The 25,513-nt window shown below is 59.6% G+C and overlaps 1 protein-coding gene across 1 annotated transcript in view; it reads right to left on the reverse strand.

The window, feature by feature from the left end:
• The window catches only part of LOC117654464 (protein dachsous), a gene marked incomplete at its 5' end in the record, with an annotated part of 72,923 nt that overhangs the window by 11,273 nt on the left and 36,137 nt on the right, over nucleotides 1–25,513 (reverse strand). Inside the window, 7 exons of the mRNA XM_034401108.1 lie at nucleotides 87–313; nucleotides 689–967; nucleotides 3,802–4,216; nucleotides 4,519–4,947; nucleotides 5,718–5,887; nucleotides 7,930–8,412; nucleotides 11,171–11,351. Coding sequence (XP_034256999.1) covers nucleotides 87–313; nucleotides 689–967; nucleotides 3,802–4,216; nucleotides 4,519–4,947; nucleotides 5,718–5,887; nucleotides 7,930–8,412; nucleotides 11,171–11,351 — 2,184 coding nt within the window. The remainder of the gene's footprint in view (nucleotides 1–86; nucleotides 314–688; nucleotides 968–3,801; nucleotides 4,217–4,518; nucleotides 4,948–5,717; nucleotides 5,888–7,929; nucleotides 8,413–11,170; nucleotides 11,352–25,513) is intronic.

Below are 25,513 nucleotides of genomic sequence, written 5' to 3' on the forward strand. Positions count from 1 at the left end.
GGAGTTGCACGGCGGGGAGGGGGAGGGGGTTCCAGGGTGCCGGCCGCGGGTGACAGGGCGGTGACGAACTTCCGAGTGCGCTATACCTGGAACACGAGGCTGGAGGTGGTGTGCGTGGAGCGGCTGTCGTTGACGTCCAGCACCTCGACGCGCAGCACGCGCACCGTCTGCCTGGGCGGCGCGCCCGCGTCCGTGGCCGCCACCTGCAGCCGGTAGATGGCGCGCTCCTCGTGGTTCAGCACGGCCCGCGTGCGGATCACGCCCGTCACGGCGTCCACGGTGAAGAGCCCCGCCGCCTCGGAGCCGTCTCGGTCTGGAAGGAAAGCAGAGGAGAGGGTTGGATTATGGTTCAGAGCGCAGAGCGCCTGCAGCGAGCGGGGTAGGCAGCAACGCCGTGCGGCCGCGTCGTGCGGCACGGCCTACCCGGGCTCCGCCAGGCGCTATCGCACAGTGGGCCAGTGAGGCGGTCAAAATCCCGAACGCGTTTTGAGCTCTAGAGTCACTAAATGGGACTCGAATCGAACGTGTGACCCCACCAATGGATTCCTCGTTCGGAGAGCCATCCATTGGTGGGGTCACACGTTCGGTTCGTCCTGTTTCGACACTCTCCAGCTCAAAATGCGTCTAGAGGTTTGGCCGCCTCCACCGGTCTTCTGGTAAATTCACTGTGCGTTGTTGACGCTCTTACCTCTGATGATGGAGAAGGTGACGGAGGCGTTGGCGCCCAGGTCGCGGTCCACGGCGCGCAGGTGGCCCACCTCGGTGCCTGGCGGCTGCTCCTCGCGCACGCTCAGCACGTCGTCCTGGGGGTCCACCAGCTCGGGGGCGTTGTCGTTCACGTCCAGCACCACCACCTTGACGGGCACCCGAGCGGAGCGGGCCGGCGAGCCGCCGTCCTTGGCCTCGGCCACCAGGTCGTACTCGGCGCGGGCCTCGCGGTCCAGCGGCGTCCTCGTCGTCACCTCGCCTGCAACAGCAAGAAAGTCCGTGGTTCAAATGCCGCCACACGTGTTTTTTCTTTGCTACCCTCACGGCCCCACCCCACTATAATGAGTGTTACTTTACTATCCCGGCCTTGGAAAAATTACCGCTGCTTTCGCGATCGTCTCCGTCGCACTGGTGGCAACGCCGAGTGTGTGAGAGAGACGGAGAGCGGCGCAGCCGGAACCGGGCTAGGCGGTCCTGCATGCGTACGCCTTGCGCAGTGCACGGCCACGGCTCGGCTCGGCTCAGTAAGGGGCATTATCTACCTCCGTTTCCACGAACGCACAAACGCCCCGCCCCGCCCTGCCCCACTGCCGAGCGCCGTTGCGGTACGCCAGGGCCGTGCGCCAGGGACGGGGCGGGGCGCGGCGGCAGCAGCAGGGCACGTCCAGGGAAATAAAATTAAAGGTAAATAAGAAAAAAACAATAACTAAATAATGACTGGGGTGAGAGCAGGACCACGGCGTTGAACCTTCACCCCGTGGACGGCCGCCTCCGAATCGGTACCGCGCCCTGGCACTGAAGTGATATGACAGTTCGCGGGCATTCCCCCGAGTGAGCGTGTCTGTTGGCACCGCCCCCACACCAACGACGTAAAAACGCGTGAATCTCATTCAGAAAACTAAACTCTTCCACTATTGAAAGCAGTGAACTCTACTCCACTTAAATAACGTATTCCTCATGTTTTCTTTTGCCGGGTGCCTGCACAGTGCACATTCCGTGCAAGGACCGCACGCCGCCTCCTTCGCGGCGGCCTCCGCCTAGACCGCCTAGACGGCCTAGACTACCTAGACGCGGTGGCGTGGCCGAGTGCATCTCCCGGCGCGGCGCGGCGCGGCGCGGCACGGCACGGCGCGGCACGGCAGCTTGGCGAGTCGATAATCGAGCTGATACCATCGCCCCAGCGCCCCGAGCAGCGGGCCGCGCCACGCCACCGTCGGCACTGCCTGCCTGCCTGCCGTGCCTGCCGCCGCCACAGTTACCTCTCTCTGGAGCCTCTGGAGGCACCGGTAGTAGTGCAGGCGTGTGTGTGTGTGTGTGTGTGTCTGTGTGTCTGTCTGTTCGTCCGTCCGATCGCCCCGAATGTGACAGTTCCGGGTTGATTGGCGGCCCCGCGCACTGCGACGCACTGCACAGCACAGTGGGCCAGAAGACCGGTGGAGGCGGCTAAAATTCTAGACGCGTTTTGAGCTCCAGAGACGCCAAATGGGACTCGAACCGAGCGTGTGACCCCACCAATGGATTCCTCGTTCGGAGAGCAATCCACTGGTGGGGTCACACGTTCGGTTCGAGTCCCATTTAGCGACTCTGGAGCTCAAAACGCGTCTAGAGTATTGGTCGCCTCCACCGGTCTTCTGGCCCACTGTGCGCTGCACTGCCGGTATGCGATATGGTAATGCGGCCGATGCCGGATCGCGACGCGTCTTCTTCGCAAAGCGCCGCTTTCGCAGTTTCGCGGCCGCGGCTTGGCGGCTTGGCGGCTCGGCGCGGTAAAGCAGACGCCACTGCGTCCGGAACGCCAGAATGCACCGTCATTGCCCCTCTGCATCGCTAGAGGATCGAACGGTGCCGCCTGGGGCGTCGCGTTTTCAAGTCGATCGCGATCTTGAATCATTCATCCCGTGGGACTTCTATGGATGCTTGTAATTTTTATAAGTTTTTTTTTTACAGCGTACGCAGACCGGCAGTGCATCATCCCAGCCCTACATACATCCGCAGCGACGAACGCGCAAGCCTGTGCGCGTGTGTATGTGTGTTGCTGAGCGTGTCTGTGTGTCCCCGTTACGTGTAGCGGCCTCTCTATGACTCGCATATGGCTCACATTTCATACATTTCAATATGAAATGCGCGCGGACACACACAGACACACACACACACACACACCTCCCCCCCTCTCTCTCTCTCTCTCGCGGTGACTGGTAGTGACGACCCGGCCGGCGGCCTGCGCACGCCTCACACGCCGGGAGGGCAGGGCGAGCCGACACGGAAAACGCATCCGATAACTAAACATTGAGAGAGTCAACAGAAGTCGGAACGCCCCCCTCCCCCTCCCCCTCTGACCCGGAGCGGCGCTGCCTCCGGGCCGGGCAAACAGCTCGCGCTCGCAGCGCCGCCTGGTTCCGAAAAGAGCGTCGTCTGTCTCACTCGCACCCCTCCGGGACGCCCCGCGAGAGCGAGAGAGACAGCGGCGAGAGAGCCCGGCGTGCGTGGCTCTGCGTGGCCACAGGAAGCACGCCGCCCGGCGTGGAGTTTTATTGGCCGCTCCGCCGGCCAGTGGCGTAGCCGCGTAGCCGCGTAGCCAGTGTACTAGCGTCGCCACCTGTTGCCCTGGCAACGGCCGCTCATGACGGCACTTACAGTTACTGAGCAGAAGAAACGAAACCCAACCCCCGGCAGTGACTGTTGGGAACAATCCTTGAGGTGTGTCTGGACCTCCCCCGATGCCCGAAGGCGCGGACTACCGACGCCGATGAAGGGGGCGGTGGTGCGCGCGGTGCTACGCCGCCGGCGGCCTGCCTACTGGACCTCCTGGACCCACTGGACGGGCTGGCCCGCCAGGCAGCCTGGGGGTTTATAGCCCATGGTACCCCATCCCATCCTCATGGCCCCGCGAGATGACTGACATCGGCGTCTCGCACTGACGCCGCTTCTTCGAATGCCCGACTGCCGTGGACAGCCTAATTCCAGGGGCGGGCAGGCACCCGCCTCTCTTGGTTGGTACGCACCGCGGCATCCGGTGGGGAGAACAGCCTACGGGCGACGACGCGATTTCTCATACTGACAAAGTCTGCCATTCAGCGTCTGAGGTTGACTCACCAGTGACGGGGTTGACGGTGAAGCTGTTGTTGCCGATGAGCGCGTAGCGGATGGCGGCGTTGGGGCCGAGGTCGCGGTCCGCGGCGCGCACCACGCCGAGCACCGTGCCGCGGGCCGCGTTCTCCTCCACGGCGAACTCGTAGAGGTCGCGCGCGAAGACGGGGTCGTTGTCGTTGTCGTCCAGCACGGTGAGGGTCACGGTGGTGGTGGCGGACAGCGGCGGCGTCCCCGAGTCCCGCGCCACGACGGCGACCTGGTAGCGGTCGCGCGTCTCGCGGTCCAGCGGGGCGCGCAGTGACAGCCAGCCCGTGGTGGGCGCCACGGCGAGCGGCACGTCGCCGTCGTCGTCCAGCAGGCGGTACGTGAGGCGGGCGTTGTTGCCCGTGTCCAGGTCCACCGCCGTCACCTGCACCACCTGCATCGGGCACAGCGAGACGGTGAGGCCAGGCTCGGGGGAGCAGCGAGCGGCACGAGGCACGCAGTAGGCCAGAAGACCGGGTGGAGGCGGCCAAAACTCCGGACGCGTTTTGAACTCCAGAGTCCCTGAATGGGACTCGTACCGAACGTGTGACCCCACCTTTGGATTCCTCGTTCGGAGAGCAATCCATTGATGGGGTCACACGTTTGGTTCGAGTCCCATCTAGCGACTCTGGAGCTCAAAACGCGTCTAGAGTTTTGGCCGCCTTCGCCGGCCACTGTGCGAGGCCGCGGACTCACCTGCGCGTTGACGGGCTGCCCCTCCGGCATGCTGACGGCGTAGCTGGGCCGCTCGAAGACGGGCGGGTTGTCGTTGACGTCCTGCACCTCGACGAGCACCGTCAGGTTGGCGGCCAGCGCGGGCTCGCCGGCGTCCGTGGCCGTCAGCAGCAGCGTGTGCCGCTGCGCCGCCTCGTAGTCCAGCGGCGTGGTGAGCGTCAGGTGGCCGGTGCGCGGGTGCACTGCGAACTGCGGCCGCGACGCGGGGCTGGCGGCGGCCTGGGGGCCCAGGCGGTAGCTCACCTCGCCGTTCTTGCCCGAGTCCCGGTCGCGCGCCAGCGCCGCGTACAGCGGCACGCCCAGCGCCGCGTTCTCCGGCACCGAGATGCGCACCGTCGGCGAGTCGAACTCCGGGGCGTTGTCGTTCACGTCCTCGATGTTGATGTTGACCTGCGGCAGGACCAGGACGCCGTCAAGGGAAAGCAACAAAAAAGAAGAAATGGAGAATGGGTTTCGGTAGCGCAAGGTGGCGTGCCCTGCGTGAGGCAGGTCAAGCCGAGGGCACACACACACACGCACACGCGCGCGCGCGCGCGCGCACACACACACACACACACACACAGACGCGCCGTCGTGTACGGCCCGGTCCCCTTTGCTGCACGCAAGGCATTGGGACGCCTCCGCATTACCGACAAATTACGTCAAATTCCGTTCGGCTGCCGACTGGAGGCCCAGGCGGCCAGGCAGGCAGGCAGGCAGGCAGCCTGGCAGGCGGGCCGGGCCACCACCTCACCCTCCCATTATGTGGTACCCCCGCGGGGCATACAGGAGTAGCGAATCCCGATACCGACACTTTCCCCGAATCCACACCACAGACAGAATAACGAGAACAATTTCGGTTTCTTCTTTCGAGGTGATTTTCTTTTTGTTTTCGGTCTGAAAACATTACCACCGGTGCAGCAGCAGCAGAATAACACGCTGCTCGGTTTGAGAAGGTTTTGCATTCAGAAGGAAGCAATCCATTGGACAAACTGAAGAAATAAATAAAAAGAAATGTGAAAGGCGGAATGATTTTTTTCTCCTGCCAATTTGGGCATTTTTGTCTGGTGGATATGGTATGAAATTGACATCTTCGCGTTTGACAGGACCTCAAAAGGAAGGCAGTCGGAAATAATGTGTCTTATCTCTTGCCGGATGACTTGTCTCAAGCTGAGCCTCACCTGCGTGTGCCCGTAGGCCGGCGGGTCGCCGCTGGTGGCCTGCACGTTGAGCAGCACGGACTGGTGCGCCTCGTGGTCCAAGGCGGCGGCCGTGCGGATGCCGCCCGAGACGGGGTCGATGCTGAAGTAGCCGTCCGGGTCGCCGGGGTACAGCGAGTACCGGACTCCACCTGCAAGAGTAACGGGTTCATGCATCTCTCTCGCTCGCGGCGCGCCCCGACGCGCCCCGCAGCAGCGCGAGGGAGACAGAGCGACCGTTCAGAAGCAGCCCCTTCCTTATCATAAACCATATTGTCTCCCTCGCCCTCCGCGGGACGGACATGATGCGGCTGCAATCTAGAACCTAAGTTATGGCTGGCTCGTCGCAGCGCAGCGTAGCACAGCGTAGCACAGCGTAGCACAGCGTAGCACAGCGTAGCGCGGTACAGCGGACCGATTCCGAGAGTCGCTCTGTCTCGCTCGCGCTCCTGCGGGGCGCCCCGTGAGTGCGAGAGAGACCGAGCGACGAAAACGACGGCGGCGGCGTTAGCGTTAGCGTCCGTTCCGTAGCGTTATAACTGTCAAAGTGCTGCTTCGCCAGCCTCGCTTCCCCGGGCCGCCGACAGAGCGCGTGGCGGTAAGGCAGGCAAGGGGCAAGGCAGCGCAGCCCGGCGCAGCCTGCCCCGGGGCGCCCGGCCCAGGCAGGGCCGCGGGACGCGCGGGATAGGATAGGACGCTCATATCCTGCCGTCGCGATGCCTTGCCGGCTTGCCGCCTTGCCGCTCACAGTGCACGCCACGCGAGCCGTCCTCGCGAGGGGACCAAAGCACAGTGGGCCAGAAGACCGGCGCAGGCGGCCAAAACTCTGGACCCGTTTAGAGCTCCAGAGTCGCTAAATGGGACTCAAACCGAACGTGTGACCCCAACAATGGATTACTCGTTCGGAGAGCCGTCCATTGGTGGGGACACACGCTCGGTTGCGTCCGGGAGTTTGACCGCCTCCACCAGTCTTCTGGCCCACTGTGCAAAGTTGGGAGCGGAGGCTCGCGAGATTCCTGCCGGTGCAGTGTTCGACTAGTTGCGGCCGCGCCCCGCCCCGCCCCGCCCCGCCCCGCCCCGCCCCGGCTTGACACGGCGACCACCGGTAATGATGGCCATTGTTTGAAGCGCGAAACGCCGCGCCGCCCCACAGTGCGGACCGAGAGTCGCTTTCGTCGCTCTGCCTCTCTCGCACCCATACGGTACGCCCCACAGTGCGAGAGAGAGACAGAGCGACTGAAGCTGGACGCGGAACGGGAGTGGGAGGAAAAGGAACGGGGTTGATAATCTCCATGCGCGAGCGAGACGGCGAAAGCATACGAAAGCACCGCGGGCTTCTGTCTCTCTCGCGGCTTTGCGGGCGGAACGACGAGTGCGAGAGAGACAGGGCGAGTCGGGGACGCGTTGCTGACGCCTCACCAAGAGGCGCCTCGCCCGGCGCCTCGCGCGCACGTTCCCACAGATTTGAATTTGCGGCGGTAGGAGAGAGAGCGGGAGAGAGAGACGGAGAGAGAGAGAGAGAGAGAGAGAGAGAGAGAGAGAGAGAGAGAGAGAGAGAGAGAGAGAGAGAGAGAGAGAGAGAGAGAGAGAGAGAGAGAGAGAGAGAGGCGTTGACAATGGCTTTTCATTAATTACTGGTGGCGCGCCCCGGCTGGCTGTCGCGGCTGCCCCGGCTGCTGGCGGTGGGCGTGCCCAGGTGACCTGGAGGCCCGGAGGCCTGCGAGGCCCGCAGAGTCGTGGGCGACGTATCGGCCCAATCAGGCGCCCGGCTCGCCCCACCAGCGTCGCTCTGTCTCCGTCGCACTCGCGGGGCGTCCCATTGCGGTGCGAGGGAGACAGAGCGACGAGACGGCCTTTCGGAAACCGGGGGCAGTTCCCAATGGACTCCCGGACGGAGTCATCAGTTTGGACACGCGGTCCGCGGGGGTCACTGCTTTCGAGGCGTCAGTGACGTAGACAATCCCCACATTGAGCCCTGTACCGTACGGTGGGCCAGAAGACCGGTGCAGGTCGCCAATCAGGACTCGAACTAAACGTGTGACCCCACCAATGGATTGCTCCCCGAACGAGGAATACATTGGTGGGGTCATATGTTGGGTTCGAGTCCCGTTTAGCGACTGGGGATCAAAACGCGTCTAGAGTTTTGTCCGCCTCCACCGGTCTTCTGGCCCACTGTGCACCGCTGAACACTCACCTGGCTCCCCGCTAGAGGCGCGCACCGTCCCCACGGCCGAGTGCCTGGGCACGTTCTCCCGCACACTGTAGGTGTATCTGGGCCTCTCGAAGAGCGGCGGCCGCTGGTCCGAGGACGCCACCACGGTGAGGGACACCTGCGCGTCGACGGCGGAGCGGAGGCCGCCGCCGTCGGTGGCGGTCACGTTGAGGCGGTGGACGCCGCTGGGCCCCGCGGCGCGCAGCAGGTCGGGCCGCGCCACGAACAGCTCCCCGGAGCGGCCGTCCACCCGGAAGGCCCCCGCCTCGTTGCCCGACGCGATGGCGTAGCTCACTTCGCCGAAGCGGCCCGTGTCCCGGTCCGTGGCCACCACCACCACCACGGGGGTGTTGGGCGGGGTGTTGTGCCGCAGCGACACGTTGTACTCGCGCGGCAGGAACACCGGGGCGTTGTCGTTCACGTCCGTCAGCTGGATCTTCACCATGGCCGTGGTGCTCAGCCCGCCTGCAACAACAACAACAACAACAAGTCAGAGGCGAGCGGCAACAACATCAAAAACCAACCCCGTCCACAGCGGGGCACCCAGAAAATCGTAATCCAGATTTTTGTGGCAAGGCCTCCGGCGGGGCGGCGGCCAAAACTCTAGACGCGTTTTGAGCTCCAGAGTCGCTAAATCGTTCGGTTCGAGTCCTGCTTAGCGACTCTGGAGCTCAAAACGCGTCCAGAGTTTTGGCCGCCTCCACCGGTCTTCTGGCCCACTGTGCGGACTTGCTTAGACGCTCTGCCTTCAAGAACACCCCACACACTGGAATGAATGACCAACCATCACGCGAATAAATACGACATTTAGCACTGATTGAGGTAGCCAGGGCTGCATGCGGCTGCATGGCCCGCGCAAAAGCGGCTCCAAAGTGGGAGGGAAATGACTGAGCTAGCGCGGGGAAGACGGGCTTCTTGTCTTCGGCATCGCGGGGCCGCCGTGTCGATTAGACCGGCAAACCTGCAAAGCGTTTGGGCCCTGCTGCCTACAAGCCGTGACCTTTGGGCCCAACGGCACTGCTGCGCGCACACAGACACAGACAGACACACACACAAAGACACACACAGAGTCAAGACAGACGGACCGCCGGGCAGACTAGGTGTAAAATTAACGCCCGGGCGGAATGGTAAAGGCAGTTATGTGATCAGTACCGTTTTCTCGTAAAAGGCGTTTTTGCACGGGCGTCTGTGTGAGTAAAATGCGCTTTTGCGTGCGTGTGTGTGTAAGCGTGTGTGTGTGTGCGTGCCACCGCCGCCGCGGCTCTCTGTCGTTATACATGTCAGCCCAGAAACAGAGGCGTGTCCGACATGAACGCGCGGGAAGGCGCAGGGGAAGGGGGAGGGGGGAGGGGAGGTCAGGGGGTTGCAGGGCGATGAGCACCGGCCGAAGAATGCGGTGTAGGGAAAGGGTAAAAGGGGTGTACTGATTCCGCACGCCGTTCGAGGCGGCGCGGGCTGCGGGGGCGGGGCGAGGGAAAAGGGAGAAGGGGGGGGAGTACCTCTGTAAATTAAGATAGTCCCGCAAGCGCCATGCATCATCCAAACGTTGGCCGGCCCGAGCCTCGAGTGGGCGAAAGGCACAAGGAGCGCGAAAAACGAGAGAGAGAGAGAGAGAGAGAGAGAGAGAGAGAGAGAGAGAGAGAGAGAGAGAGAGAGAGAGAGGCCAAAAATGCAGTTGTTTGGCCCACCTCTCTCCCTCTCTCCAATCCGAAGCGACAATAAAACCATCACGTTTCCCCGCTTCCTAACGAACTGGCCGCGAAGCGCTGCTTGCAGAGAGCGCCGCGAAGGCAGAGGGGCCGGCCAGGGCCCGTTGCACTCCAAATGTGTAACTGAGGCGGTCCAAAATAAATCACCGACCGGACAATAGAGTAATTACCGCCAGGAGCCAAAAGCTCTGGTTTGGAGGGGGGAGGGGCCACTTGGTCCACTTGGGCACGGACAGCCAATAAGCAGGCGTCAAACTAGCGATGACTAAAAGCAGCTTAAAAAAAAAAAGAAGTTTGCGAAAATTCGCACGGGGGTTTTGGTTAAAAATCTTCCTAGTGACATTTCAAGTCTTCAGTCAAGAAATTGAGCAATATCGCCTAAAATGCGCCTAAAACGATGACCGCAAACGATGCCACGGGTTGCGACCTGCGTCGAACTCTCTCCACCGTCCCCGTTCCGATTCCAACTCATTTTGCCCCCCAGCGCCCCGAAAGGGAGCTGCCTTTTTTCAGAGTAGCCCAGCCCAGAGGGCGCGGGCCCGGTCGGCCCCGGCGTCGCACTAAATTCTCTTAACTAAGACAGCGGGAGAAACGGCACCATGCCGTCTCTCTTGCAAATGAAAGAAAAACAAAGACACCCGCGCGTGCGTGCCGGCCGTCCGAACAAAATGTGGCGACCGGGCCCCGGGGGAGGGGGAAGGCCTAATTCGCTTTGACAGACTCTAGCGCTGATTTCCCTGTATTCTTCCTCGCTTTGACACACAATCGAGCGTTGCCGCCCCTCGGGTTAGCCAATGGCTTAGCCAACGCGCTAGGCAGAGGTAGCCAAAGGGTGTCGACACGTTGGCCTATTAGCCAGGGCTCCGGGGCCATAAGCCCACTTCGTGAGGAGCTGGACAATAAGGGATTAATACCATCTTTCTTCTCCCCCCCCCTCTCTCTCTCTCTCTCTCTCTCTCTCTCTCTCTCTCTCTCTCTCTCGCTGGCGATTTCGTGCACGGAAAGCCTATCTGCGTGGCCAGCCATAATGGCATTCACTCCGTTAGTTGCCTTATCAGCACCGCCATCACAATCATCACCGAAATCCAATCAGGAGACTGCCACAACTGGAACCCCCCCCCCTCCTTTCCCCCTTCCCCGGAACGTGCCCATCAAACAGGGCGTAGGAGTAGATTTCGGTGGCCCACACCACACCCAAAAAAAAAAACTCACTTCAAAAGAAAATCGCCAACACGATCAAGACACTGCTTCAGCGCATTTGAACCAGTTCTAGATAATTGATTGCAGTAGAGTTGTACCCTGTTAAAATTTGTCGACATTTATGGCCACTTTTTGAAAGGAAAATTAGCCTTGAAATTGTCATCAAGAGACAGCCAAATTTTTCAGTACACTATACCAATACTTGATAGTCTTCGGTGTTTCCGAAGGTCCCTCTGAAAGCCGTCTCTTCAAAGATCGCGAAGTCGTTCGAGGCCCGCGCTGTCACGATGATTCATTATCGATTATACACTGACCTCTGTCGGTGGCGAGAACGGCAAACTCGTACACATTCCTCGTCTCGTAGTCCAGGTCGCCGGCGATGCAGATCTCGCCCGTAGCCGAGCGCACGGAGAACTCCTTGAGCTTGCCGAAGTCCTCCCCGATGGTGTAGTTGACGAGCGCGTTGACGCCGCAGTCGGGGTCCGTGGCTGACACCTGGGGACAGATGGGGAGGGATGGTTAGTTTCAAATAGTACACACTCTGCACAGTTGTTTTGTTTCACGAAAGAAGTCGGGGGACCACACGGGTAATTTAGTCCCTTTCTCACTCCGGTCACTCTTGCTCGACTTTGGCCTCGTTTCATTTCGTCACTTATTCAAATAACAATTGTCGTTTTTTACAAGGCGCAGGAAAAAAAACCTTAGTACATGAAAAAGTCGTTTCCCCCTCGGGCTGTGGTCTCCGTGGTCGGAGGTGAAGGACTCCCTAAGCACGCATGACGACTGGGGCAGCTAATGGCGGACAAAAACATCGGCGAGCCCCGCAGAGCCTCGCAGAGACACTGCCTTCAATTTGGGTTAGGCGTCCGTAATGCCACACCGATAACGACTTTGATGACGGCACGCCGTGGCACGCCTCGCCGCGCACAGAGGGCCAGAAGACCGGCGGAGGCGGCCAAAACTCCAGACGCGTTTTGAGCTCCACCGGGCCACGACTAGTTCGAACGTCCCTCGGAGGGATGCGGAGCGAAGAAAGGGAGAATGTTTGGGGGAGGGTGCGAAGAAGAGTGGAAGGAGAAGGACGGAAGAAGGGACGGCAAGGAAAGGAGGAAGAGTAAGAGTGAAGGAAGGAAGAAGGACACGAAGTGGATACGAACACGGGTAAAGAAAGAGAAAGAGAACAGCAAGAAAACGGAAGAAAGAGCAAGAGGAGAGGACGACGGAATAGAAAAGAAAGGATACGAAAACATGCAGAGTAAGAGAAAGATGAGGACAAAGGAGGAAACGACAGAGAAATAAAGTGAGCAGCGAGGAGGAGGAGGAGGAGAAAGAAGGAGAAGAACAGGAGGAGGACGGAGGAGGGACGGGGCAGGGCAAGGAGGCAAGAACCTGTTATGAAAATGGCCAGCCGGAGAGCGGAGAATGCGCCCGTCTGAGACAGGCCCGGCTTAGGCCTGCTGACCGCCCCGCCCCGCCCCGCCCCGCATCGGCCGCGGCGCATCCAGCCTGCACATGGCTCCTGGTGCTGACAGAGTGCACGCGGGGTGCATCCGCCGCCATTTTACTCCAAATCCGTCTTATTTACCCTTTGTCCATAAATCGGCCCGAGAGTGGGAATGGGGCACATGGTGGCGCACACGACGGGGAGACCCGCCTGTCGCCACTATCGGGGGCCATTTCTCCAGAGATGTACAGTACAGGGAGCGGGCTCCGAGAAAGGGATTATCGAGGAAAGTTTGTTGTTCCACCAAACAGTTTGAAGCCCGCCGCCCGAATCGTGCACCACCACAGCACACGGCGAAATGACCATCAACTCGATCATCCCACTCCGCCACCCCAAAAAACCCAAACTCCGTTTATTCCCTTATAATTCCCAGTCGGAGAAGAAACATGGGTGCATCTGGACCTAAATGCCCAAACGGTCTCTTATCTATTTTATTGCCCAGTCTACTTCGTCTGCCGCTCTCTCCCTCTCTATCTTTCTCTTTCTCCCTCTGACTAGACCGCGTTCAAACAGCATTCTATTACATCGCCCTCCCACTCATCAAGCCCGTGACACACACACACACACACACACACACACACACACACACACTACAAACACGTACGCAGGCGTCTAGACACCTCCACTAGCCATGGAGGTCCTCTGTGACTCGTCCTTGGGCGATAGATGCGGTGTTAATAAAGTGAGGACGTTATGGGGCGCCTGTTGTCGGACAGACAGACGGACCCACAGCCACCGAAGGCAACATTCGTCACCGGATTTCCAGTGAGGGAATGCCCCCTTCGATACCGATTCGATAGTGCTCTGCAGCAGCAGCGGTCTCCATGGTTACCAAGATCCTAAAGTGGTCTCCATGGTCTCCAAAGGTCTAAAACCCGCCAATGCGCGGTTCGCAGATACCAACTGCTAGTGTGGCTGCCACCTGCAAATAATTCAGGACGACTCTCCTGTGTGTGTGTTTGTGTGTGTGTGTGTTTGTACGTGAGTGTGAGTCTCGCCGAACCCAGGCGGCCGGGAAGGGGGTCACGCCGCGAACAGTCATAAAAGAATGACATGAATAGCCACTAGAGCTTTTGCCTTCAAATGACGCGTACGACTGATAATAAGGGACTGCCCTTAATAGACGGAACGCACCCATACTTTTATGCCTGCTTTGCTCGCTGCACTGGAAGGCACTGGACAGGCACTGGAGAGGCACTAGAGGGGATTCAGGAGCATCCCTCGCAATTAGAAAGGAGACCCTGCTCGGAAACCAAACAGGATGCGGATATCATGGCCTCCATTTTACAGCGTTCATCTCGGCAAGAACAACAAGACCAAACAGTGCGCAGCACTGTGCAAAAAACAAATGTTTTTAAAAACTTAAAAAACTCTGTTAAAAAACAACAACATGCACTGTGGAGCGCATTTACACCTTTCGACTTCCGTTCAGGATCAAGACAAGAGAAGGTTGTCAGCGGGGAAACCGGCTGGAGGTTAGGTCGACTGATTATTCTCACGCTTTCGGGTAAAACAAAAGAAGAAGAAAGAAAACGAAGAGACCTTTGTGGGGTCAATGTGACCTGATCGCGGATTTTTGAGTCGCGAATCCATCAGCCTCATGAAAAGACACATAAAAAGGCAATTAGGGGGGCCCATCAGAAAGCGTTCTCGCCGTTAGAAAGCCGTTTGCCTCTTAAATTCCTTCACCCCGATCGTAAAAATCATTAGTCAAGATAACGGAAACAGGGATATAAAAAAAATTCTGCCACTGGGCCTGAATTTTGGGGACCACCGCACTGCGGAACTAAAGTCAGGCGCCTTTCCAGCAAGAGTCGAAACAGACAGAAACAAAAAACAAATAAATTTGCAAACGCCGGTGGACGATTCATTCATAATAACGCACGCGCTCACACACACACACACACACACACACACCGCGTGGGACATACGCAGCAGTCGAGTGCCTACAGCTGCCTGCAGGCTGTCTCCGGACCGTCGCTCCGTCTCTCTCGCACTCACGCGGCGTCCCGTCGGGGTGCGAGAGAGACGGAGCGCGGTGTTCGGAAACGGCAGCGTGCTGGCAGTGCCCGCGCCGCCGGATAGGATTGACAGAACTCTGCGCTCGCGTGAAATATTCCCCCTATCGAGCCTTTGTGTGTGTGTGTGTATGTGTGTGCGTGTGCGTCCAGCGGGCATGCCGGTGTAGTGTTGCCGCTAAAGCTAAATGAAACCGACACATCGGCCTTGGCTAGCCCCAACCGGAGCAGCGCGGAGCAACGACGGCTGAGAAATAAATGCGAGAATACGGAGGCAGCACACTGTAGGAGCGGCGTATCAACGCAAAGGGTAAAAATGACATACGCGCGCGCGCGCGCGGCGTGCGCAGAGTGATTACCCACTCGTAATTGTATAAAGCGGCAATCTGCGACGCCGATCCTCAGATATTGCAAACCGCATTGGATCCATCGAGTCTGTCGGCAAGAGAGTCTTTTCTATCCGTTTGGCGGCGCGCGCACTGCCCGCAGTGTACTCACACACACACACAAACACACACACAGAGTCGCGACTCCGGCCCCGCCCCGCTACCCGCTCCGAGTGACCAGGACGACCGGGATCGCCCGGTGGACTCGACAAACCAAACCGAAATTCCTTCGTGCCGTCGCTGCCTTCGAGTCCTGCAAATCCCACAGGACCTCATTTCCATACGGTCCCAACCACGCGCGCGCGCGCTCACACACACACAGGCACACAGCCTCCGCATTACATTCTCTTATTTGCAGCATTGCACTCCTTTTTTCTCAGCTCCACTAAAGCCCACTAGAGACGCGTTTTGAGCTGCAGAGTCGCTGGGCAGGACTCGAACCGATCGTGTGACCCCACCAATGGACTCCTCGTACGGAGAGCAATCCATTGGTGGGGTCACACGTTCGGTTCGAGTCCTATTTAGCGCCTCTAGGTCTTAAAACGCGTCTAGAATTTTGGCCGCCTCCACCGGTCTTCTGGCCCACTGTGGGCCGTCCCAATGAAGCCCTCGTGGCAAGCCCTCGGCAACTCATAGCGCTTGGCACGGCCGCACTTAGCCCAGCGCTAATGCGCCACTACTGGAACACTGGAATGGCACTGGAGCGAGATTCCCTGAAACGGAGCGGTGCGCCTTTTGTGTCCTGGAATGCAGCGCATGCAAATGCAGAGGGGGAGGGGGAGAGAGAGAGGGAGAGAGAGAGAGAGAGAGAGAGAGAGAGAGAGAGAGAGAGAGAGAGAGAGAGAGAGAGAGAGAGAGAGGCGAGCAAGCGGGAAGGACGAGGAGAGGGTGGGCAAAAAGGAATGCAAAGACAAAGACAGCTTCCACGTATATCCCCTGGCCGTTTTAAACCATGCCCGCAATAAATATTGTCACCCGCCCGCTCCCCCTCGGCCCTACCTAGGGCCTTCGTTCCCGGCTGCCCGGCGCAACAGGTGTACTGCCGTCGATTTAGGCCGGCACCCAGACTCTAGTCCGCACCTTCTCTCTCTCTCTCTCTCTCTCTCTCTCTCTCTCTAACGGATGTATTGGGCATTCCATGAGGAGCGACAAGGACAGAGCAGCACTACGTAATTTGCGGACGTCCAGACGATGACTGTATGACGCCTGCAGAGCGAGATAAGCCTGCCCGCTAGACTCGTCAGTGGAGCGGGTGGCCTACCTCGCCCCTGCACGCCGCCTGCATGATCCGGGGTAGGCCTGCCCGCCAGACTCGCCTGTGGAGCGGGTGGCCCACCACGCCAGGCGTTTTGAGCTCGCTAAACATGACTCGAATCGAACGTGTGGCCCCACCAATGGATTCCTCGTTCGGGGAGCAACCCATTGGTGGGGTCACAAGTTCGATTCGAGTCCCATTTAGCGACTCTGGAGCTCGAAACGCGTCATGAGATTTGACCACCTCCGCCGGTACTCTGGCAAATCCACTGTGCGGGCTCCCATTTTGGCTGCGGGCTGACTGATTGGCGTGTCAGACGGCCCGAGTGTGCCCGCCATGGTGTGCGGTCCGCCGGCCGGCCCGGCTCTGCCCGGCTCTGCCCCCTATCGAGCCATTTGTCGCAGCCGGGCAAGCGGAGCGCGAAGCGCGGGGCAAGCAGGACCGGCCACTCCAACTGCCAAAAAGCCAAAAAGCGATCCTGTGTTCCGTGCGACGCTCGTTTCGCGTATTATTGTATTCATTCCCCGACAGCCGCGTCATCTCGGCGTGCAATTGACGCCGGCGACTCGGGCTGCAAGTGGCCCGTCCACTCACCGCGCGATAATTCCGACCCGGGATCGACGCCCGCTCGCGGCCGACATTTTTTTCTTTTTTTTTCGAACCGTGTTTCTTTTGCCGGTGCGCCTTCTTCAAATTGCAAACGAAAGTCGGGTTCGGCAGCCTCCGCTGCAGCCTGCACCGACCGCGTGGCGTTTCCGAGATATCTGCGCTTCTATCTGGTCACGAGGCGCCACGCCACGCCCGCGCCACGCCGCGCCACGCCGCACGGTGTTCGCCGGTCGGGGCCCCAACAAGTCAATACAGCGCCCCAGCGCCAGTTCACGGAACAAGGGAATAGTGGCGAGGCACGGCGCGGCACGGCGCTTCCACGGTGCACAGTGGGCCAGAAAACCAGCGGAGGCGGCCCAAATTCAAGACGCGTTTTGAGCTCCAGAGTCGGTAAGCAGGACTCGAACCGAACGAGTGACCCCACAAATGGACTGCTCTCCGAACGAGGAATCCAAAGGTGGGGTCACACGTTCGGTTCGAGTCCTGATTAGCGACTCTGGAGCTCAAAACGCGTCGGGACTTTCGGCCGGCTCCGCCGGTCTTCTGGCCCACTGTGCGGTGATGAGGGAGTCGGCTGGCGGGGGGCGCCGCGCTCACGACACATGCAGGCTGAGTGTCACGACGCGCCCCGCCACGGCGTGGCCCCGCCAGCGCAGCCAGCGCTCCCGGCTTGCCGATTACTTAATCCTGATCCGCGCATCACGCCCCGCCCCGCCCCGCCACAGTCTACATGGCTCACTCTAGCGGGCCCCAACACCACCTAGACTGCAATAGCTGTTTCACGATCCCGCGGGCCCTCATGGCGTTGTCAGCCCCCCCCCCCCTTTCGGGACCCCCTCCCCCCTTCCCGCCCCTAGCACTCCATTATGAACATGAGGGGGAACGGCAAGGCGCGCAGGACCGACCGGGCGACCGTTCCAAGGCGGAAACGCCGAAGAGGCGCACTCCGCGTGCTCGGTACAGCGCGTGTCTCGGGCAAGCAAGCCCCAAGAGAGCCACCACGGCCAGACAGACAGACAGACAGACAGACAGACAGACAGACAGACAGCACTCAGAATGAAAGAGTCAGGGGAGGCGAGAAAGGCGTCGTCAGCCAATTTTTGGTGATGGTCACTTTATTGAACAAATTTGCGCGAAAAAGGAATTCCGTCAAAACTCTATTTCTCCAGTCGATATCTCGATCGCGTCCCCGAACCGGCTCCTCTACAGCGAGTCCCTCTCCGGTCGGCCGGACGCTCGGCTCGCCTCGGCAGTGGTGCCGACTAGGGCTTTAGTTCCCACAAATACTTTAATAAGCGTTATCAGATTCGCTGCTCGCCGCTTCGGAAACTAATTTAACCAGAATGGCGCAAGCAGCGCGTATCGAGGTGACGATCGGGGCGGTAGCGGCCACGGTGTGGGTGCGAGGGAGGGGCACAGTGGGCCGGAAGACCGGCGGAGGCGGCCGAAACGCTGGACGCGTTTTGAGCTCCAGAGTCGCTAAATGGGACTTGAACCGAACGTGTGACCCCTCCAATGGACTGGTCTCCAAACGAGGAATGCATTGGTGTGGTCACACGATCGGTTGAGTCCCATTTGGCCACTCTGAAGCTCAAAACGCGTCTAGAGTTTCGGCCGCCTCCGCCGGTCTTCCGGCCCACTGTGCGGGGCCAGGCCCGGCCAGGCCCGGAGCGACCACCCGAGCGGCCAAACAGTCCGTCTTTTGTCCCGATAACGGCCGCGGGAGGGACACTGTTTTCACATTATTAAAGGTCGGCCGAGGGGCGTCGATTTGAAACAGAGTGAGAGGGGCCACGCCACTGGTGACGAACCCTTCCCGAGACCGGCATCGGCAAGTGTCCGACGCACACCCATGTCACCGATCGCAACCTCCTTGGCGAACTTAGCGCTCCACATTATGAGTTTTCGGCCGCACGGCAAACCAGAACCGGTTTCCGACTTTTCAGCCCGGCAAGGAGGCAATCTGGGATGCGTTAGTCACCAGGCCGCGCTGCCGCGCTGCCCCCACATACTTCGCCTTATTGGCCGGCACTTAACTCGGAGTCATCAGCGACAGGTTTAATCCCTAGATGCGCCTGGGACACACCGCCCGGGCTGGGCAGAAATTGAATCCGACCCTGTCACCGGCACTGTAGGGCCAGGGCAGGTCTCGCCACCACCGCCTGTCTCTCTCGTACCCAAACGGGTCGCCTGTGCAGTTCCAATGCTTCTTTACTTTTTAATTTTTAACAACTTTTTTTGTAGTTACCTTACAGTGTATATTCTTTCCAATTTGGCTGAAAAGACACACTACACACACACACACACACACACACACACACACACACACACACACACACACACACACACACACACACCGCAGCCAGTGTGCATGGAATGCCCCCAACAACAGTACCGACAATCCCACCTCCCCAATCACCATCATTACACCAAATTGCTTCGTGGATTTTGGATTATCCGCGCAAAGCCTGGCTCATTAGCCGCGTGCGTGGGAGAGAGAGAGACAGAGCCATTATCATTCATATGTATGAATAGCGCAGAGGTGTGTCTCTTTAGGAAAGGAAAAAAAAAAGCCCGCCAACTGGTCGGGAGCTTTGATCTGATCAAACATGTCCAACAACTTAGCCTGGTCACCGCTACACTGCCGACGGGTCTGGGGCCCTGGAATCCACGACGTAAGTTTACCTGCAACAGAAGATGGGGGTCATAACCATGTATGAAGTATACCACAAAGGGCTTTCGACTTGCTGCGCTGACTATTATGACGGAGGAGGAGGAGGAGGAGGAGGAGGAGGAGGAGGAGGAGAAGAAGAAGAAGAAGAAGAAGAAGAAGAAGAAGAAAAGAAGAAGAAGAAGAAGAGAGTCGTGCAGAGCCGTGCCGGTCCAACGGGTTCACGTTCAATCGATGTTCAACGCATCATCCTCCCGCAGTGAACCGTGAATCGACGCAGCCAGGCCAGATTGGCACGTCCAGTACAGCGGAGGGAATGCGGGCTCACGTTGTCACAGCCTCCACGGAAGCTAGAACAGCCAAACGCACAGTCCAGGAGGACTTCCCGAGAGACAGGGCGGAGGGTGACAAGAGAGTGAAATGAGAGATGGGGGCAACGCTGGAAAAAAGGGAACGACGCTTAGCGATAATTCAGTCTAATTGGGCCGACGCACTCACACAGACGCACACGCGACACGTACACACGCGCGCCCGGCCGACCCCTCCCGAGGGTGTTTTCCGTACTCTTCCCTAATTTTAATTTTTTTTTCTCATCGCAGTGGGACAGGGCGAGCTTCTAGGAACGGACACAGATTTCTGACATCATTATTTTCGTTTTTTTGCTTTCGGTGAGTACAGATCTCAGTCGCTTGCACGCAGTCTAAGCGGGGGCCATTTTTTGCTCATTAAGAATAATCGCGTTTTATCCCAATTAAAACTATGGCGCTGTCATTAAGGTCACAATCATTTCGAGGACAAAAGTAGCCGATTCTGGAAAGGGGAAAGGGGGGGAGTGGGAGGGCGTCCGCAGAGACACTCACGCCGCCGCCGCCACTCTTGCAAAACTGTTCCGGCCGGCACCACCCCGCCCCGCCCCCGTGCGTGTAATGACGAAAAGCGTGCTTAACGTTCCCAGAATTGTGGGGCCCCGAGAACATCTTCCTAATGACGCCTCAGGTATCAGCTCACCTCCTACACTACAACACGCGCTTTTCTAACATTTTTTTCTCCGCCTTCGTCGCGGCACGCCGCGCTGGTCGGCGCTGGCTGTCCGGCGTCCCCGAGCGCGACGCTTTGTAGTGCAGTGGACCGCCATTCACACCGGGCTTCTCACTGCGCGTCCCCTCCCGCGCCAGCGTGGCCACGGAACGCTTTTGTTGCTAAGGGTTTTCACCATTTTCAAACCTCGATACCGAGAGTCCGAAAACAAGAAAACAAGTAACATTTACCAGACAGACAGTCAGGCAGTGGCAGGCAGCCAGATAAGACAGATACACGGGCACAAAAGCTAAAAACAAAAGTTTTCAACGCACACGTGCGAACAAAACACACACACACACACACAGAGGGAGAACAACCGGCTTTCTTCGGCGTTCAGCAAGTGTTGAACCGGGCTATCCCCAATGACCGGAGGATACGCCCTGACGAGCGGAGAGACGAAGGGTGAGGGAGGGTGAGGGAGGATGGAGGGGAGAGGGAAGGGGAAGTGGGGAAGGCCCCGCAGTGGCGCGAGAGGCGTTCGCGCATTAAATCAAAAACCTTACTTCTTCTATGACACCACGGAGAATTAGTTGCGGTCGGCGGAGCTGGGAGTCGGGACGGAAAGGGAGAGAGAAAGAGGGAGAGAGGGACAGAGAGAGGGAAAGAGAGAAGGATGAAGGGAGGGGAGGAAGACAGACACAACTATAAATCTGCCGTAATGCAAGTCATTGGAAGAATACGTGTTGCATGAATGAGGACCGCGCTTTACGTGTCGATATTCGGATTATTCAGCGACGGCGGCGTTCGACGGCGCCCTCACGCAGTCCTCCTAGACGCGTTTTGAGCTCCAGAGTCGCTGAACAGGACTCGAACCGAACGTGTGACTCCACCAATGGATTCCTCCTTCGGAGAGCAATCCATTGGTGGGTGCGGTCACACGTGAGGTTCGAGTCCCATTTAGCGACTCCGGAGCTCAAAACGCGTCCGGGATTTTGGCCGCCTCCACCGGTCTTCTGGCAAATCCACTGTGCAGCGTGCACCTGAACGGAAAAACTCTTGGAATCCCCCGAAAGCGCGTTTCCCAGAGCGCGACGCGTGTGCGCCATCAAGGCGGCCTGGGCCGTCGCAGTGCAGCGCAGCCAAGCCGCGAATATGAGGGAGTGAATCTTAATTAGACAAATTTGCATTTATATTGTGTGTGCGTTAGAAAAATGGCGCCCGCGCCTGATTTCGCCCCGACGCGACGGGGACGGCGAGAGAGAGAAAGAGAGAGAGAGAGAGAGAGAGAGAGAGAGAGAGAGAGAGAGAGAGAGAGAGAGAGAGAGGCGCTGTAATGAGCAAGGCGCTCCCCGGGTAATGATTGGTGATAAAACGGGATGCAGGGAGGCAAGGCACTGGCCAGGCAGTGCCCAGAGTGCCCAGGCACCGGCAAGGCACTGGCCAGCGAGGCAACGGCAAGGGCGCGGAAGGCAACAGGAGATTGTCGTAAATTTCGGCTGGCAAAACGGCCAGCAGCCTGTGAGATACCGGCAGAGAACGTTTTTCCGATCCAAAAACAAACCAACAAGAAAGCTTTTCTTCTCTTTTTTTTTACAAGGAAAACATTGTTCCGGTGGACCGCACCCCGCCATTCAAATCTGGCTCTCGTTTCGCGCCTTTTAGCGCCACCGCATCGCCGCCCCACCTGGCGTCTCTGTCTGCCTGTCTGTCTGTCTGTCTGCCCGTCCGTCTGTCCGTCCGCCTCTTACGCCCTTGTTGCCTGGATGCGCTCAGGAATGCAGCGGCCGCTCTGACCACCGCCCCCCTCCCCCTTCCTCTTTTCCAGCGCCTTCGGAGCCCGGCCAGCCCGGCCAGCCGCACGGGAGGCTCCAGGGAGGCTCCAGGGAGAGGGCACTATCAGCAACAAGGCAAACAAAAGTCACCTAGAGCTAGCCTCGCTGCAGGTGCCCCCGCAGCCTCCACGGTTCCACAGTGGGCCAGAAGACCGGCGGAGGCGGCCAAAATCCCGGATGCTCTTTGAGCTGCAAAGTCGCTAAGTGGGACTCGAACCGAACGTGTGACCCCACCAATGGATTGCTCTCCGAACGAGGAATCCAATGATGGGGTCACACGTTCGGTTCGGCCTGCTAAGCGACTCTGGAGCTCGAAACGCGTCTAGAGTTTTGGCCGCCTCCGCCGGCCCTCTGGCCCACTGTGCGCGCTGAGCGCATACCGCCGGACCCTTCTCGGCTGGATTTGAATTTGTGGCCCACATTCGGCGAGGCCGGCCGCAGCTTTGCCGCAGCGATTCCCCGAGCGCCCCGACAGTCCCGACAGTCCCCGGACCACGGTCTCCCTGCCGGCGGGCCGCCGGGCCGCGTGTCTCTCGGCCGGTGCAAATAACGGCAGTCCCGATCGAGATATCGATAGTCGGATCGAGATAGGCTCACGCAAGGACGGGAAATTGTGTCGCAATTTCACGCGGGAGCAGATAAGGAGCAGCAGGAAGAAAGAGAGAATAATAAAAAAGGTTCAAATTGCAATAATATCTTGATGGGCGCGAACTACTTCGGATCAAGCTGCTGCTCTCGGAAACTAGAATCGCCGTCCCACACGACGGTGCACTGCGAACACGACGTGAGAGTGTACAACGCAAGTTGCTGCACGGACCAATCCACAGAGTGTCCAAAGTGCAGGGGGGCTAAACGGGACTGGCGAACCGAACAAGTGACCCCAACAATGCATTGCTCTCCGAACGAGGAATCCATTGGTGTGGTCACAAGTTCGGTTCGAGTCCTGTTCAGCGCCTCTGGAGCTCAAAATGCGTCTAGAGTTATGGCCGCCCCCACCAAGGGCCTGGAACGCGAACTGTGGCCAGCCAGCCCGGGAGCGCGTTCAAAGTACACTACACTCCAAGAGCGGCGGCGCGCCTGGAACGCCTGGAAGGAAGGATCTCCTGGAACACGTCTCGCTTCAATTCGAGACGGGGTCGTCTCGTCCGCATCCGTTACTCCGCGCTACTCCGGTGTGCAATTTGAGTGGCAGAGCGAAAATCGGAAAGGCAAGGACCACGGCCATAAATGCGAATGGCCCCTGATAACCCTAATAAACTGGGACTCCGGAGGGGGGGGAGGGGAGGGAGGGGAGGGGAGGGGAGGGGAGGGGAGGGGGGGAGGGGGGAGGGGAGGGGGAGGGGGGCGCGCATGCCGAAGCGCCACCGCCAGGGCGGCCAGGGCCGCCTCCTCCCCGAGGTGTGAAAAGGACCCGCCGTGGGTGGGACAGAGATCAAGCGACTTCACAAGGCGCCGCGGCCGCCGCGTTCAAACAGAACAGAGAAAAAAATCCTTAGAAAAAAAATGTCGCTGCCGACGGGTTTCGAACCCGAGACCCACCGGTCGGGACTTGCGGCGCAGACCACCGGACCAGCGCCAAATCGTCACCCGGCGGGCAGACAACGTTTCGCCGCGGGCACCTGCATGCACGCAGTCTCTCTCTCTGTCCCCCTCGCGGCGCGGTCGGTGCGGGTGCGAGAGAGAGCGCGCCGCCACCTGGACTGCCAAGGACGGGCAGACAATTGCAGAATGACACGGTGAGGCCGATGACGTAAGTATAGGGTGCGCTGGCGGGCCGCGCTCGCTGCCCCCTTCTTAGAAAATCAATAAGAGGAACGCGAGCAGAGCAAGCAGCCTTGCGCCAAAACACGAACGGCACGGCGCAGCGCGGCGAGGAGTCCCACAGTGGGCCAGAAGACCAGCGGAGGCGGCTAAATCTCTAGACTCGTTTTGAGCTCCAGAGTCACTGAATGGGACTCGAATTGAACGTGTGACCCCACCAATGGATTCCTCGTTAGAGAAACCCATTGGTGGGGTCACACGTTTCGGTTCGAGCCCCATTCAGCGACTCCGGAGCTTAAAACGCGTCTAGAGTTTTGGCCGCCTCCACCGGTCTTCTGGCCCACTGTGCGCCCTCCGTAGGTAAGCTGCAGGCCAGCGGCAGGCAATCCCAAGGCCAGCACGCCAGTGTAGTGGAGAAGCGCGTTAGGAGCAACAGAAGGGGAACAGTGCACTGCCAAAGCCATCCGAACGCGAGTTGAGCCTGAACTCGGCCAAGTCCTCCACCTTGCGCGTCTCTGGGGCGACAGAAGAAGACCCGGTGAGAGATGTGCGGCCACTTGTGGCACTTGTGGGTGGAGCGGTTCAAATTATTTCCGCAAGAGACACGTCAGGGTCCCGGGACCGTCCCGGGGGCAGGCAGGCAGGCAGGGCCCGGGGCCCGGGGCACGCCCGCCGGTGATGATCCACATCCTGCGCGCCGTCTCCCTCGCACTCGCGGCGCGGCCCGCATCGCCGCATCGGCCCGCGGCGGTGCGAGAGAGACGGGGCAGCTCAATTAGAGGTTGCAACGAGACACCAATGGCAGCGCTGCCTTCGCGCCGCCTTCGCGCCGCCTTCGCGCCGCCTTCGCGCCACACCCCGTACACTCTGTCGGCTTAGCTGTCTCTCTCGCACCCCTTGCTTCGGCCGGGCCCGCGTCGCGGGTGCGAGAGAGACAGGGCCACGTCGGCCCGCTGGTTAGCAGGATGTCGCTAGTCACCTCGGATCTCATGCCCCGCCGGTGCCGGACCGGCTCCCTAATCCGCCATAGAGGTGCTCTCACGGGCAGGACTCGCCGTCCAGGACTCCCAGGACTCGCCGCGCGCCCCGCAGCCCCCAAGCCCCGCCGCTGATTTTTCGAACACGCTGAGAAAATGACTGCTGGACGATCGATAGAACCCCTGCAAAACAGGGGAGCCAGCTATGTTTCCTGCGATAAGCATCTTTTCGGAAGGCAGCGACACACACACAGACGCACGCACACAGACGCACGCACTGGAAGCCCACAGTGACACGCCCCGCTACGCCGCGCCACGCCGCGCCCAGAGCAGCCGGCCGACCTCAAGGAAAGGGGGGGGGGGGGGGGTAATTGCCTGAAATAATACCATGCCTGCAATCCAAAGCGAAACGCAAACGCCCTCCTCCCGATTCCCCCCTCCCCCTTCCCCTCCCGCGTCTCTCCCGGCTGCTGGCGTTCAAAACGCAGCGCCCAGCAGCCCGCCTTCTGTCTCCCTCGCACCGCGGGGTGTTTTATGTGATCAGAGGGAAAGAGACATACACACGGAATACACATCTTGCAGGTGCTTCCTCCTGCGTTTCCCCCCACCCGCCAAAAGAACACT

Source organism: Thrips palmi, unplaced genomic scaffold, assembly GCF_012932325.1.
Source record: "Thrips palmi isolate BJ-2018 unplaced genomic scaffold, TpBJ-2018v1 HiC_scaffold_10, whole genome shotgun sequence".
In the NCBI taxonomy this organism is placed as follows: Eukaryota; Metazoa; Arthropoda; class Insecta; order Thysanoptera; family Thripidae; genus Thrips; species Thrips palmi.